Source organism: Homalodisca vitripennis, chromosome 6 (genome assembly GCF_021130785.1).
Source record: "Homalodisca vitripennis isolate AUS2020 chromosome 6, UT_GWSS_2.1, whole genome shotgun sequence".
In the NCBI taxonomy this organism is placed as follows: Eukaryota; Metazoa; Arthropoda; class Insecta; order Hemiptera; family Cicadellidae; genus Homalodisca; species Homalodisca vitripennis.
Genome location: NC_060212.1, coordinates 58210812 through 58226631, shown reverse-complemented (window position 1 = coordinate 58226631; position 15820 = coordinate 58210812). Strand labels below are relative to the sequence as shown.

At 35.1% G+C, this 15820-nt stretch overlaps 1 protein-coding gene across 2 annotated transcripts; it reads right to left on the bottom strand.

Moving 5' to 3' along the window:
* Window positions 1–2625: 2625 nt before the first annotated feature.
* LOC124365202 (putative defense protein Hdd11) lies at window positions 2626–14890 on the bottom strand. 2 transcript variants are annotated; one of them, XM_046821160.1, is made up of 5 exons: window positions 14784–14890; window positions 13473–13579; window positions 11345–11551; window positions 4877–4968; window positions 2626–2820 (listed from the first exon to the last, which is right to left on the bottom strand). In XM_046821160.1, the coding sequence occupies exons 2-5, from the start codon at window positions 13575–13577 to the stop codon at window positions 2739–2741; spliced, it is 486 nt and encodes a 161-aa protein (XP_046677116.1). In that variant the 5' UTR covers window positions 13578–13579; window positions 14784–14890; the 3' UTR covers window positions 2626–2738. The 2 variants fall into 2 exon arrangements, with proteins under 2 accessions (XP_046677116.1, XP_046677115.1); XM_046821159.1 differs by having other exon boundaries at window positions 11339–11551; window positions 13473–13578; window positions 14784–14860.
* Between the last annotated feature and the right edge of the window lie 930 nt (window positions 14891–15820).

Genomic DNA, 15820 nt, shown 5'->3' with positions numbered 1-15820 from the left:
TAGTAATAGTATGGTTCGTATCTATTATTACGGAACCAATAATATATTTTAAACGTAGATATGCATCAGATACATGTTATTTCAGTGTTCTTAGTTAAGATGATTAAATTAAATTCTGACTGGCTCTTATATCAGGATTTGCGCGTGTAGGAGTATTTCTGGTTCCAATGGGTATTATTTCCAAAGCCGTAGCTGAGTTTGCCTTGTTGCCTAGATCAGGAAAACATAAACATAGGTTTATATGCTCATTACCCCGAACAAGAAGTGTATACATACAATTAATATGAATTATGTAATTCGCCAAAATCTATTGTATTCGAAAAGCGTCTAATTCCGGCCAACGAACTTAATTCATTGTTTCCGGCTCTTGAAATGTGTTTCCAGTCTAAGATATGCTATTTTCAGTACCATAGCTGAGTTTGTCTTATTCAATCGAAGAAAATATACATAGGGCTTAGAAACCTACTGACACGAAGCGGCGTTGGGTATAAGAGGGCAATCTTACTAATTGTATTCAACATTTTCAAATAGTAATTTATAATAGGTTTTGCGTTGTACAGGGTGTATTATGAAAGTAATGCACATGATTTTATTTTGACGTGACTATTTATCGCAGCGGTCGGATAATATAGTGCGGTTTGGGAAGAATGTATTGGGAACTTATCAAATACTTCAAGAGATCTTTGAGAAGGGATGGATTTCGAGATCTCAATACGAAAGGTGGCACACACAGTCTTCTCCCAAACCCCAAAGAACATGCATGGGCAAATCTCGTATTAAAACAGTCCTGACTGTCTTCTTTCACGTTCGAAGATTGTCTATTTTGAGTTTGCATCGTAAGGACAAAATGACAACGCAGCCTTTTACCTGGAGGTGCTCAAGAGACTGAGTCGACGTGTAGCGCGCGTCAGGCCTGAATTCAGAAACGTCTTCAAGCTTCACCACAACAATGTCCACGGCAACACGGCCTTCGTCGTTACCCACTACCTGATCCAGAGCAAGGATTGTTTTGAAATGTTGATTGAAGCTATTTTCAAGGATTTTCCAATTATCCCTTTATGCCAGAAGCAGACCACAAGCGATTGAAAGTGGATGATTTTTAACATTAGTAGTTTTATAAGGTTGCGTGAGTATATAGTATCCTGATCGGGATAAACAATCAAAATCAATTATAGCACTAGAAATATAGTACAAAAACTCGAACAAAAATATTTTAAATTACTTATTTTAGAAACATACACATATTTTGGTCGGGCAATAACATAAAATCAACTGTGGAACTGTAAATAAACTAGACTGAAAGTGAATGGCCGTAAAACACTTTTTTTACTGTAGTATTTTTTCATACGTATGTATGTAAGTATATTTTCTTTATTGCTTATAAAAAAGCAAACACAACTATGGCACTTGAAAAATGTTAGACTAAAAAAGAGTTCCGGTAGTAGAAGTCTATTGGCTGAAATATGCCTTGAAACCCAATATATTTGGATATTTCCTTTATCAGAACAAGACAAAATCAACGTATTGAACTGGACCAAAGTAGGTTTCAAGACGTTCATATGTATATATTTTCTTCATCAGAGTACCAGAAATATAATTTATTCGTACTTGATATGCGTACATTTCTTAATCATGGACACCAAATAGTACAAGCCACATATATGCCTAATATTTTTTTAGGCATATACGCGAACCAGTAGAAGCGGCAGTGCTCGTATTTTTCATACAACACAAAGCAACAGCAGGAAATGTTTGTATTTCACATGAATGTGGAAATACGCTCCCTCGTCTTTGTCACTCGCCAATGATTAAATCTCGCAGCGCCGGACCGCGCGAGCTAAACTATATTGACACGTTGATGTATTTCACGTAATGTGGAAATACGCTCCCTCGCCTTTGTCACCTCGCCAATGATTAAATCTCGCAGCTCTGGACCACGCGAGCTGAAATATATTGACACATTATTGTATTTCATGTTAATGTGGAAGAACGCTCCCTCGTCTTTGTCACCTCGCCGTGCTATAATATGGTGTTTATAACGTCGTCGTATACTCAACTGTGCACCTGATGAGACAATGAGACCACCTCTTCATCTAGACTACATTGTACAGCTGCTGGGCAACGTGTCTGAGCTTATTTGTAACCTACTGTATGTGTCTCTGTAATGTCGAAAAAATGTAAGTAGTTCATTTTGAACGTCTTCATCGCTGTTTTAATGGATCTCTTCTGGCAGTTGTGCAGTCCAGATTGCAGAAGTCAATCAGTAACGGTGTAAGATTTCAGACTCTGCACTAAGCTGAAGGTGAAATTATCGTGTTTTTAAATACTAGTTAAATAATAAAATTTGGGACCTTAGTTCTGGCACATCTTGTCTCTTATATGTGAATGTAATTATTTAAATATATGCTCTATATTTCTTTTGAGAAGTTGTATTATGGTTCTATTATATTGATCCAACCGTTCTCTTAATATATCTACGGAAAACTTATGTAACTCACCCTGTACTTACTATTGCAACCGATTTATTATTTTACATAATAACCATGTACCTACCAGATTTCTTCCACCCCCACCCACTTATACTAAAGTCTTGAAGGATTTGTCAGGGCTAAATGATAATATATGTTCTTTTATACAACAAAAGCTTTTACTACTTTACAATGAATGTTTAAATTATATTACATTAGTTTGTATAACTGAAGGAAAGTTTTTATTGCAGATTGAGGACTAATTAATGATCAGGCGACGTCAAGGATGACTTGCAATTTTCTCGCAGGATGCCTCACCCAGAAAACTTTCCGGGACTGGGCCACCGTTGCACTGCAACAAAAAGCCTTATAAGAACCATTTTTCTGTACAGGACTGCCTATGATTTCACAATATTTAGAATATAAAGTAATAAATAACGTTTATATCCGTTATTTTCCACAAATTTTGAAATATAGCACTTAAAGCCACACTCATATCCTCAACATCCGTATTTATATTGACATCTTCAGCAGGCTCCATTTCACAGAAGGGAATTCAAGAGTTGGACTAATATTTCAAATTATCGGTTTCGGATTCGCAGTTATTGACAAGCTGTTCCAATGATCTTTAAAAGCTCTAATTAATCTCCTATCTATACAAAGTAGACTTGATCTTTATGAGATGCCATATCTCTAAAATATAATTCTCTAGTGATAAAATAATATAATTTGCCTTTTACGTAAAATCAAACCCATAAACACGTGTGTGTCTATAAAGTCAGAGTAGTTATATCACAGGAGCTCGCAAAACATTGCTTTTTCTTTGCATTGCCATGACAAGCTACTCTTCAAAATTATTTTATTTTCAATACTTTACTCTATCGTAGCGCTGTAGGTAGATTTGTAATCTAACTATTGCAGTGTGTAAATGTTTTGAATTATCTATGTATCTTCCATTGATTAACAAATAAATACAATTATATTTACGCTCAAATACCGTATTAATTTGTTGTTTTAGGTTTTTTGTAATGTAAATGGTTTTTTTGGTGCTAGAGTAAATTTTAATATATCAAAGAACCATATAACATGATAAAATTGTATTTTAGTACCTTATACTCTAAGTATTTAGTTTCTTAGCAACAACTAGATATACTCCAAGTCCACCAGTAATAAGAATTATGAGGATTATTTGCAATGTGTAAATGTTTTTGCATTCTCTATACATCATCCATTGGTTCACAAATAAAATACAAATATATTTACCCTCATTTATCAGGTAAATCGTTGTATGGGGCCTTAGAGTTAATTTTAATATATCAAACTACCATATAAAATGTTGTATAAATTGTACTTTATTACTATATATTTAAGGTATTTAGTTGCCTAGCAACAATTAGATATACTTCAGGTCTACCACAAAAAGAATTACGTGTATCATTAGCTTGCCTTGGCCACTCCCAAATGATAAGAGCTTTAGCACATACTTTCTTGAATTTCTACAACGTCACTTTCGCTCAAAGTTTCGTAATCAAAATAACCACTCACTCACTTCATGTTTATTTTCATTGGGTATTCTCTCCACATAATTAATAAAACTATCAGAAAAAAATGCGATCTTTCCGCAATATCATTTCAGAGGGTAACTAATGGAAACAAAAAATCAACAGATGAACTGCAAACAACAGTCGACCATCTTATAAATCGAACACCTTCTATTTTAACAAATTATTTTTATAATAGCAGAATAATAGACAAATGCTAAAATAATCGACATTTGAAATATTTTTCGACGACAAAATTCCTACTTTTCAAGAGGGGCAGCGCCCGTCATGAGGATGGCAAAGTCAAGTCCGTTGATAAGGCCAATCAGAACGAAAGGGGAGGTGTCACAGGATCAGAAACAACACCACTGTTATAGACATCTTGTAGATGGGTGGACCAAAATTGACAAGCATATTCTATAGAACTAATAATAACCGAGGAATATACTAGGAGCTTTCAAACACCAGGAGATACCATAAATTAGAAGTTGACATGAGCTGGGATCTCACTCAGACCAGAAACATTCATAGGCTGGGTGCTAGTTGATACCGGGAACTACCAAAGGCTCTTGTATCGAAAAGGCCTGGAAGACTCTCTCCAGAGGCCGGAAGCTGCCAGAAACAGGGATATCTTTCAGACCAGGAACACTTAGAAATCTGGACCTGTCAGATGCCGGAAGGTACCGGAAACCGCGATCTGCACAAATTTCGTTGCCGAAAAAATTTAGTGTATTTTACATTAAATAACCCCCTAAAACAGATATGATACATTTTAAAAATGCCTTTTTAGCCTGTGAATAACAAACGTAGCCTCATAGTAACTAGAAACAGATTTAGACAGTCGGTTTCTGAAAAAATTAAACTCACAAGAAAGTGACGTTCCCAACAAAATCCAGATCTGGAAGCCAGCGCATGTGAGCGTCAGACTTGGGCTCCGAACTGAGGTGGACAGCAGTGTTCTGAAAAATTTATATTAGATTGCAGTATACAGTTATACACAATTACTAACATTTTACTGTACAAACTAAACTTTAATTTCTAACAATGTGCCACTTATGGGATTCTGCTGAATTCCTGGATCAGGTAAAGGCGCCTCATTCGATGACATTGTTGGGTCTTCTTCCTCCGTCTTAAAATCAAACATGTTTATACATAAAAGGCAGAGCCCTCACTCGCCCTCATAACAAACTTCTGGATACCTCAGAAAGTTGATATACATATATGCGTCATGGATTAAATTTAAAAACTAAAGCATTTTACATGAAAATCAAACATCCATGGTAATTTACGCGGACTATCGATTTTTTCAACTTTTCGATATCCTAAGGTAAAATTTTACTCACGCGTTTTGTTCTTTCAATAGATATTAAGGTGTTTCATGAAGAGCAACAACCCATAAGGGTTAAAATAGGGTTGCAAATCTAAAATAATTATACTGTTCTTTTAACTTCCTGATGTCCTACAAAGATGAAATTTAACATACATGTGCCTAATACACTAAACAAAAACAAACTATTAGTATTAATAAAATTCATACGCCTATTCATTAAAATATATAGAATAACGTACAGAAACTTGCATATGTCATTTGTAGTCATAAACAATTTAACTTTTCAACTTCAGGGTGCAAAACATGCTCTTTAAACTTTAAGTCCAACTATTCTGAAATTGATCAGAAGATTTGAATACATGAATACCTTCTAGTTACCGTCTCTTACAATAAAGCGTGTTATTTAATATTTAATTTAAAAGTGATATGCATATGACATTTTTATTTCATAGGAAATCGCAAACAAAGCTGCTAGTAACTGCTTGTAATAAATAAATGGCACCAACTTATTTCTCTCTGTTTTTTCTCTCTTTTTGCTTCCATTATAATTTGTAAATATTGGTGTAATACTTACTTGCAGAAGTGATTTTCTTTGTTTCACTACTATATGAGGATTATATAGAAATTTATCTCGTTTGTTATTGAACGTATAACTCAATTTGAATATTGCTTTAATTAGTTTTGGTCGATTATACGTCTACAATTTCATTGGGTATTTTTAAATAATCATGAGGGTAAATTATAGTTATACCTAGATAAACCAGCTACTATTACATAAAACACACACACACACACACACACACACACACACATACTGCGGGTATCAGCTTGAGATTAAAACTTTCTGTGGTGTTTTATGTTTTGCCTTTCCAAGCGCTGAAATTTGCGTGCGCTTTGTTAGCAGTTTAAATACTTGGAATGAACCTGTCCAAGTACATGCTTACATTAAACCGATTTTTAAAATTTCTCTTAAAACCCCGCTTTTTTACATAGACTTGTAAGAACTCAATGAATTAAAAGTTAATTGAATTCTTAATTTGGTTAAAGAAAACTCATTTACCACTTTCGTAAAGAAAATATGTGATAAATCCGTTTTCTTTGGAAGATTTTATTGAGAGTATGGAACTGTTTAATACTCTGGTGGTTTTAATTTATTTGAGTTTCAATTCGACCGGAAAATTGACCGGAATCACAAACCAATTCATATAAGAGTACTTCCTTTACCTTAAGCTTTACAATAAAAAAGCAAAAAAGGTATAATGTTTAAAGGTATAAGGTAAGCTCTTTTACCTGTAAAAGAGGAATTAAAATATAGTGAAACAGCGGGTTTTAGAACCAGTTCAGAGAGGTCAACACCAATCGTGATTTCTTTAAAAAGCAATGGTACTCTAAGTATATGTGGAGATTATAGGGCAACTTTAAATAAAACTATACAACATTATGTGTACCCTATTCCGCCAATTTCTCTACATTTTACCAGATAAATCAAGGAAAATACTGTGCTAAGTTTTACCTAGCTCAAGCTTATCAACAGTTACAGGTAGACTAATAGTCTAGGCTAGTTCAGAAACTTATAAAACTCTTAAGAGTGCATTTAATGACAAAATAATACAATTTGATACTAGTTCAGCTCCGGCTATAATCCAACGCTTCATTGAGAATTTACTTTCAGGATTAGACAATATATTTCCCAACTTCGATGATATTCTCTAGAAGCTTCGTCTATATTTTGCTGTAATGCGTCCTCTAAATAAGGTCACCAACCTTTTCCGCAAAGCCACAGTCCTATCAGCATTTGCATGCTCTGTCTGAGGGTCTTGAATGATTAGTGCATTGTAAAATTTCTCAGCTTCTTAAATAATACTATATTCTCGCCATTATTCGGTCAGAATATAGTCAGTATCACAATACTGAATCAAGTTACTGCAAGCACCAGGTGATATCCAGGTTACCATGGATACGCGACAAGGCAGAGTTTTACTTCTTCAAGACTCTTTTAACTATACTTTATTAATTAAAAAATTGAAGATCATAGAAGTTTTTGCTGACGGTCCTCCGTGGAAGGATCATACATGAGTGGGGACAGCAGTGCGTTGTGGCCGATGACAACAAACCTGTCACATATGGTGTCCCACAGAGATCTATTTTGGGTACATTAATGATATGAACACAGCACTGACAAAAATAAGAAAAGTATTAAATATGACTTCATGAAATGTATGCTCAATGTAATGTCACTGACATTAATCGATTATTAAAAACGATGTCTTTGACGTTCAGATACAACACTACAGAACAACATACAAGTGATCCTTGATACAGAAAAACTAAACCCATTCGACGCATTCTAGGCTCTCTCTGTATTATAGACTTCGGACGATAGAATAAATATAAGGTAACAGGACTCTTTTAATGTGATGCTGTAGTGTGAGGAAATTGACTACTAATAAAATATCGGACTGGACTGAATATGCTGTGATTACTTTTAAAAGTTATTTGCATCAGTTATTACACTTGAAATGCAAAATTAACATGATTGGATGATATTGGAATGATTAATTAACTTGGGTAAAAAAACTCCAAAAATAAGTATTTAATATATATCCCAAGATATCAATGAGGATGGTATGTATATATATACATACATACATCTCAAAAATCCTTATAGTGTTGTGATACCGATCACAAATCATCTTCAGAAGAACTTACATTACTTTTATATAACTCGTTATGGGATCATTAGTTGATTTAAAACGTACTATAGACTGGCCACGTAAATTAAAGGTACACGCGAAACATCTAAGTTCTGAAAAAGAAGTTAAATAAAAACTATGCAGGCTACTATTTTTATTTCTCTATTTTTAACATATAATGGTAGCAAATGTATAATAACGCATTATTCTCTCAATCAGTTAGTGAGGAAATCAATAAGGATTGATTGGGCAACGAAAGACAACCGAGTGGTTATTTATGATGCTTGGTTATTGCAAATAGACATATTCTATATCAGTTCAGTGAGTAAGTGCGTGTTTTATACATATTATACACACCATTAACACACATATTTGTTGTGAGTCATGATTTATGCATTGTTTTATTTAATCCCAGATTGTATTTATGTGTTAGGTTATGTAGTCAATTGAGAAAGAGATTAGATTGCAGATCTAGAAATTTAGAGTTTTTTGATTTTTTGTGTTACCCAAAAATGGAAAGTGTTCAACATTCTCAAACTTTTCTTGTCAAAAACAAACTTTATACAAAGGTTTTCGGGACCCTTACATCATGTCTTTGTCTTGCCTCGACGTATTAGTAGTTCATGTCTATCATTCATTAGTAATATATATCATTCAAAGTAAGAACGACCACTACTACGATGTAAGATTTAGGAAAACCCGACTCAAAACTATCGGCTGCTTGTATCGGTGCATTTGTCAGAACTCGGCGTCAGACTAATCATCAGGTTCCCTGAGGCAGCCAAACATTTAAACAGTTTCTAACAGTTCAATGCCCGTGTGAAGCGCCACCTGGTACTAAACTCGTCTGCTCTGATGTGAGTTGGTGATGTGCCGTTGTGAAATTCTAGAATGAATTCAACAAAATTATCGGATATAACTCGTGTTTAGTTGGTTGTATCTGTCAGTAACGTTATGTTCGGCAAGTGTGGCTGATTACACAGGAATAAATAATGTTATAATCATTATTTTTCCGGACATTTTCCTAAGTTCCGTCATGCAAGAAAACAGTAACACCAAGGTCTGGTATGGTGACTGGGTTGGGTTTATTTATTTTCATTAAGATCAGTGGTTCCCATTAGGTTGTCCGTGGACAGTTTGACATATAGACATGTTCAAAGTTAAGGATAAGTTATTGCGATGGTTAAAACATGCCTGTTGTGGGAAATAAAAGCAATAAATGATTTTTTACAAATGTTCCCACGTTAAAAGTATTTTAGAATCTTCTGATGAGAACTTAACAAACTAAATAAGAAAATATCATTGAATACCTTCAAAGATTAGCAACCACATTTAGGAAATTCTTTTCAGAGCCAGATCCTAATCAAAGTTGGATTAGAAATCCGTCCTGCTTCCCGGAAATTGAAAAGATATCACTCAGAAGAGGGACAAGATCAGTTCGTAGACCTTAAAAGCAGTGGGAAAATGAAAAATGTTTTATTAGCGAAATATCGTGGAATTTTGGCTAACAGCACTGGGACTAAAAAGCATTCAGCGATAAGGCAATAAAGGTCCTTCCTTTTCCAACTACCTACCGATATGAATAGGCATTCTCGACTATGTGCTTCATGAAAAATTAATACAGGAATCGGTTAATATGTAGTATAATTACAGAGTAAAGCGTCAAGTAAGAAGTATCAGAAATCATAAACTCTAAGAACAGGTTTAATGTATCTCACTGACAATGTTTAGAGTTGTGCGTTATCACATTACTTTGTTTGTACATAATGATTTTATTTTAAGAATATTATTAATTGTCTTATTGTTAAATATTTGTGATCAATACTTTTCTCTGTATATTGAAATTAAAACAGATTTAAGATACTTGCTTTTACTTCATTAAAACATGAAATTAATAGTATAAAGTGTATTAATTTTCGCCTAGACATACACATTCCGACATATTTATGGTGTGACGGTTTGTTTCTTAAATAAAAGTTTTAATATAACAGTTGTCAAATAAACTATAATAAACTTGTCCCCGTATCATACTTAAGTTTCGTAATTAACAGTCTCTACCTTAAATTGAACGGTTAGACAAACCATGAGTTACCTAATAACGAACGTAAATCAGATTATTATGCGTGTAATCTACCGTTTAAGTTTAAAAATTTAAAAAGTGCGTGTAAGTGAATGAGGGGGTCTTAAAATATGTTTTTGGGAACCACTGCTAGATGAACTTCCCATAAGATACTGTGAACCCGCATTGGTCTATGATAAATCTCTGATCGGTTTGATACTTTAGTTTTCCTTCTTAGTTAATATTTTTCGGATTGGCAACCAAAGCGGCTTAATTTGACTGATGGGTCAGTAAGTGACATATCATATATTATCAGTGTGTGATACAAACATATAAAGGCCACATAATTACCCTTACCGCGAAACCGCCAAAGCAGTTCATGGTGTTGATGTCGAGACGTTAGTAAGTGGCATCTCATATATTATCAGTGTGTGATGCAAACATATAAAGGCCACATAATTACCCTTACCGCGAAACCGCCAAAGCAGTTCATGGTGTTGATGTCGAGACGTTAGTAAGTGGCATCTCATATATTATCAGTGTGTGATGCAAACATATAAAAGCCACATAATTACCCTTACCGCGAAACCGCCGAAGCAGTTCATGGTGTTGATGTCGAGACGTTAGTAAGTGGCATCTCATATATTATCAGTGTGTGATGCAAACATATAAAGGCCACATAATTACCCTTACCGCGAAACCGCCGAAGCAGTTCAGGGTGTTGATGTCGAGACGTTAGTAAGTGGCATCTCATATATTATCAGTGTGTGATGCAAACATATAAAGGCCACATAATTACCCTTACCGCGAAACCGCCGAAGCAGTTCATGGTGTTGATGTCGAGACGTTAGTAAGTGGCATCTCATATATTATCAGTGTGTGATGCAAACATATAAAGGCCACATAATTACCCTTACCGCGAAACCGCCGAAGCAGTTCATGGTGTTGATGTCGAGACGTTAGTAAGTGGCATCTCATATATTATCAGTGTGTGATGCAAACATATAAAGGCCACATAATTACCCTTACCGCGAAACCGCCGAAGCAGTTCATGGTGTTGATGTCGAGACGTTAGTAAGTGGCATCTCATATATTATCAGTGTGTGATGCAAACATATAAAGGCCACATAATTACCCTTACCGCGAAACCGCCGAAGCAGTTCATGGTGTTGATGTCGAGACGTTAGTAAGTGGCATCTCATATATTATCAGTGTGTGATACAAACATATAAAGGCCACATAATTACCCTTACCGCGAAACCGCCGAAGCAGTTCATGGTGTTGATGTCGAGACACCCTGTGTCGAACTGCCCGACCGGCAACCCTGAGGCGTCGTCTCGCGCCTGCACCATGAACCCCGTGAAGTGCTGAGTCTCACTGCCCAGGATAGCGAAGTGCGCTGACAACCGGCTCACTATCGTGTCCTTGTGCAGGTAGAATGTGAATGGCGGAGGTCCTTCCTGTAGCATGCCACATCGTCAACTAAATAGAAAGTAATCTCCTAGAACAACGAAAAGAACACTTTTTATTGTTGGTATCATACAATTATTCTATCACTATGCCACCGTGGTCACCGTTGTTATTTGAAAAGACATTTTACAAATTCCTTAAGTTATCAATATCCTTTTCAATAAGCAGAATTTTATTTTGTGTTGTCAAAACCCGTTAAGTTGCACTTTTGACAAATTAAATAAAAATTTATGTTTATGTTGCAGACGTTTAAACTTAATTTAATTGCAATATACACTCTACCGTTTTTTGTAATTGCTTTGACATTTTGTTTTTTATATATAACTAGCTGTTTCCCGCGGCTTTGCACGCTTTACCTAAACTTTGCCCGTGTATTTGCACTACTGGTTCATGCACGTACATTTGTATTTTATTATAAAGCGGTCTAATAGTCAAGCTTTAAGTTCAACCATATATTTATCATAAAGACAAACATATATCCTAACTTAGTGCCTGCAAATAGTCTTTAGCAAATTAATATAGGTAACTGTCGTGTAATTGCAGTTTATAATGTGCTGGCGCTTTGAAAACTTTTATATTTTGTAGCGCCACCTCGTGGTGAGTTTTATAAATGAGTATAGCATATAAACCTTCTCCGTGGAAAAGTACATGTACATTCAAATTTTCATAATGATCGGTCAAATAGTGTACGATTCCATTAAGGACAAACACACAAACATTCATTTTTATATATTATATATAATTCTGCAATTTTTGACGCTAAAACCAACCAGAGGTGGTTGTGCTTCAATTTAGGATATAGTAATAACAGGAAAACAAATCTTTTAACATTTTTGAAGTGTAAAATAGAGGGACACAAAATTATGAAACTTTGCACTAGAAGATATATGCGGTTTTAACGGGATCAGAAATCTTTTATGTCCAATGAAATGTTTGAACAATGTTGACTGAGTGTTTTAGTTTCTCTCTGGGCGCAAGATTTGAGTCTATATTCAGAGATTTTACATTGTTTGTAGTATGCTTTGAATGGTCATAAAATTCAAATTCCTTCGAAAACGAGACTCGATAAATTGGTAAAAATATTATCCAGACATAAGGCAGAGCCTCTACAGTGTTTAGAATGCAATAAATGTTTAAATTAACTAATTATGGTTGTTTCAGAGAAATCCAAATTAAAATCACAGCCAATGAGAAGTGGTTTGGGAAAACCTATTCCGAACATATAGTTCTCACGTGACGAAGGCATCTTTGATGTTGCAAGGCCTTTTATATAAATTTAAAATTATAAAATGAATGTGTGCCTCCTATCGACTGCAATGGTCTTTTTCAATAAACTTTCTTTTAATTCTGATCTTATTCTAGAGAGAACGTTTGTTGGAAGAGCTTGTCATACAAGAGTTGTTACACGAATTGAATGATAAATCCTCAGGGAACAGGATACTCATCTACGCCAACATTACTCGGGAAGAGCTCGACAAATCTGTATTCTGCGAAATCTATTCAGGTGGAGCCTCTGTCGTATGAAGAGTCCTTGTCGCAGGACGATAAATGGCGGATAATTATCGAGACCATTCAAGCCACGATGGGTCTGCACGATTTTCTTTCACAAGTTTGTTTATATATAAAGCTACAGAACTGAGGGTTATGGTTGTTGACTGTGATTTTCTGACCGAGCGTTCTGTGAGTTTCGATATGAAGGAATACGTAATTATTACTTTTACACCAATTTTTGAATAATAGATAGTAAACACAGGAAGAAAAATTGTTCGGTTGGAATATATTTCGCAATATGGTATTTTGCAGTACGTATTTAACAATATTATAGTTAATATATTTAACAACTAATACCATTATTTAAATAAGGTTTAAACATTATTTATAATTTAATAATTATGTACTGGTATCTCAAACCTGAGGACTGCCGCCGTGACTGGGTTCCATGGTCTCACAAGCGTCAGGGGGTTCCGTCTTCACCAGTGTCGCCAACATCACAGACATCACCATCCGAACCAGCATCCCTATGCATTATAATTAATTAGTTTAAGTGTTATGTACTGGCGTCGGGGAGCTGTGTCTCCACCAGTGTCGCCAACATCACATACATCACCATCCGAACCAGCATCCCTATGCAATATAATTAATTAGTTTAAGTGTTATGTACTGGCGTCGGGGAGCTGTGTCTCCACCAGTGTCGCCAACATCACAGACACCACCCGAACCAGCATCCCTATGCATTATAATTAATTAGTTTAAGTGTTATGTACTGGCGTCGGGGAGCTGTGTCTCCACCAGTGTCGCCAACATCACAGACACCACCCGAACCAGCATCCCTATGCATTATAATTAATTAGTTTAAGTGTTATGTACTGGCGTCGGGGAGCTGCGTTTCCGCCAGTGTCGCCAACATCACAGACATCACCACCCGAACCAGCATCTGTATGCATTATAATTAATTAGTTTAAGTATTACGTACTGGTATCTCACACCTGAGGACTAACGCCTTGACTGGGTTCCATGGTCTCACGAGCGTCAGGGGGCGCTGTCTTCGTCAGTGTTGCCAACATCACAGATCCACTCAAAACCATTATCCCCGATGAATGTCTGTTTTTTATTAAATTTCTTTTGTTTTTCTCAATTTCATTCGATTTTAAGTGTTTTTTTTTTCTAATCGGGTGAGCGTACGTTCTTTTCAGATACTTTGCTTATCAACTGACGGATTTTACTTTTAAGAATTCTAATTGATACATATATACTTGAAATATGTTTTATATATGTATGTTCCACACTCTTTTCATTATAGTGTTTCTAAAAGTGTGTATGCAAAGATTACAAATTGCTTTTTCTACCAAATGAGGGGAACTGAGTATCATTGTAATCATAACGACAAAGCAGTGCCTGTACTTATTTAATTGTCGTTACAATTCTCCATTATCTCGTTCACAGTCAAAATGTGTGCTGTCATTACTAATGTTACGTAGCATACGTAAAGAACTTTAGTCGTTGTGATGCAATTATATTTTGTAAAACTTTCAATGACTTGTTTATAAGTTGTATTTAGATATATTTTGTTGAATTTAATACCCAAAATCTTGTTGTACGTTCACCTTTTGTATGTGTAACCTATAACTGTCATTAATAAAACTAAAAGCTTAATTTTAGATAGATTGTTAGTTTTATTGGAAAGGAACTCGAAAGATTTATATGAATAACGTTAAAACTTACTTGAGTTGTGAGTAATAAAACTGAGTTGTAGTCACAGATCAGATTGTATACTGAGGGGTCTACAGATCCTCTCGTCTGATATGATATCACTAATAGAGTGATAACAGATTACACTTCCAGTCGCCACGTCACGTATCACTCATGTTCATGTTTCATGTTCCATTTGTTTATTTTCATTACTTTTTTATTTGCGTGTCTTAACACAAAATCACAAAATGAAGTCATAACATCAATTGATAAGAAATCACAAATATGTGCTATATCTGCCGCAACGCTCATGATTAATAACGTTCCAAGTTAATTACTTCCGGTTTATTTGATAAACAATCCACTTCCACTTTCCCCAGCTTTGAAACAATCTTCTCAAAGTATACACATAATGGTATGTAACTTTTGTCAATAAAACCTCTTCTCTTTAATTCGCATTTGATGTAGAATAAATCAGCCATAACATTGAGAACACCAAGCATTTTATTTTTTTATTGTGTTTCAGACATGATATGTTCAGGTTGCATATAACTTTATTAAACCAACATATTCTATATAACTTAAAACGGAAATTGTGCAACCTAACTGGCGGACCGAGATTATCAAAGCTAAACAGGCTGCGGTTTCGCAGAAGAATTTGCGTATTGTGTTAAGCCTTTTCCGCTTCTTGTGCTTACGCTAAGTCGGTTAATCTTCTCAAAATAATCCTTATCTGAGACTAACTTCATTTACAAAGAAACAGTTCTTTGTTTCCCTAAATTGTTTTCCAAGGAAAGATTATTGTACATGAAAGTAGCTTATACGTCAGAATAAGAAAATCTGTAGTTGTTAAAATAAGACAATGGTACAACCCTAAGCCCTTCTGCTCGCTATTCGGCCTCAGTCTGATGAAACCAAAAGCGTGTTCCACTACTGCGCTCGCTGCTGCTCTTCGATTACGTTTTAAAGCATTTCATTGTTAACAAAAATATTTAATTACTAGTCATAATTTGTGGGGAGAAGTCACCGATGCATGCAAATTTGTATTTATACTAATTTTATTCACAAAT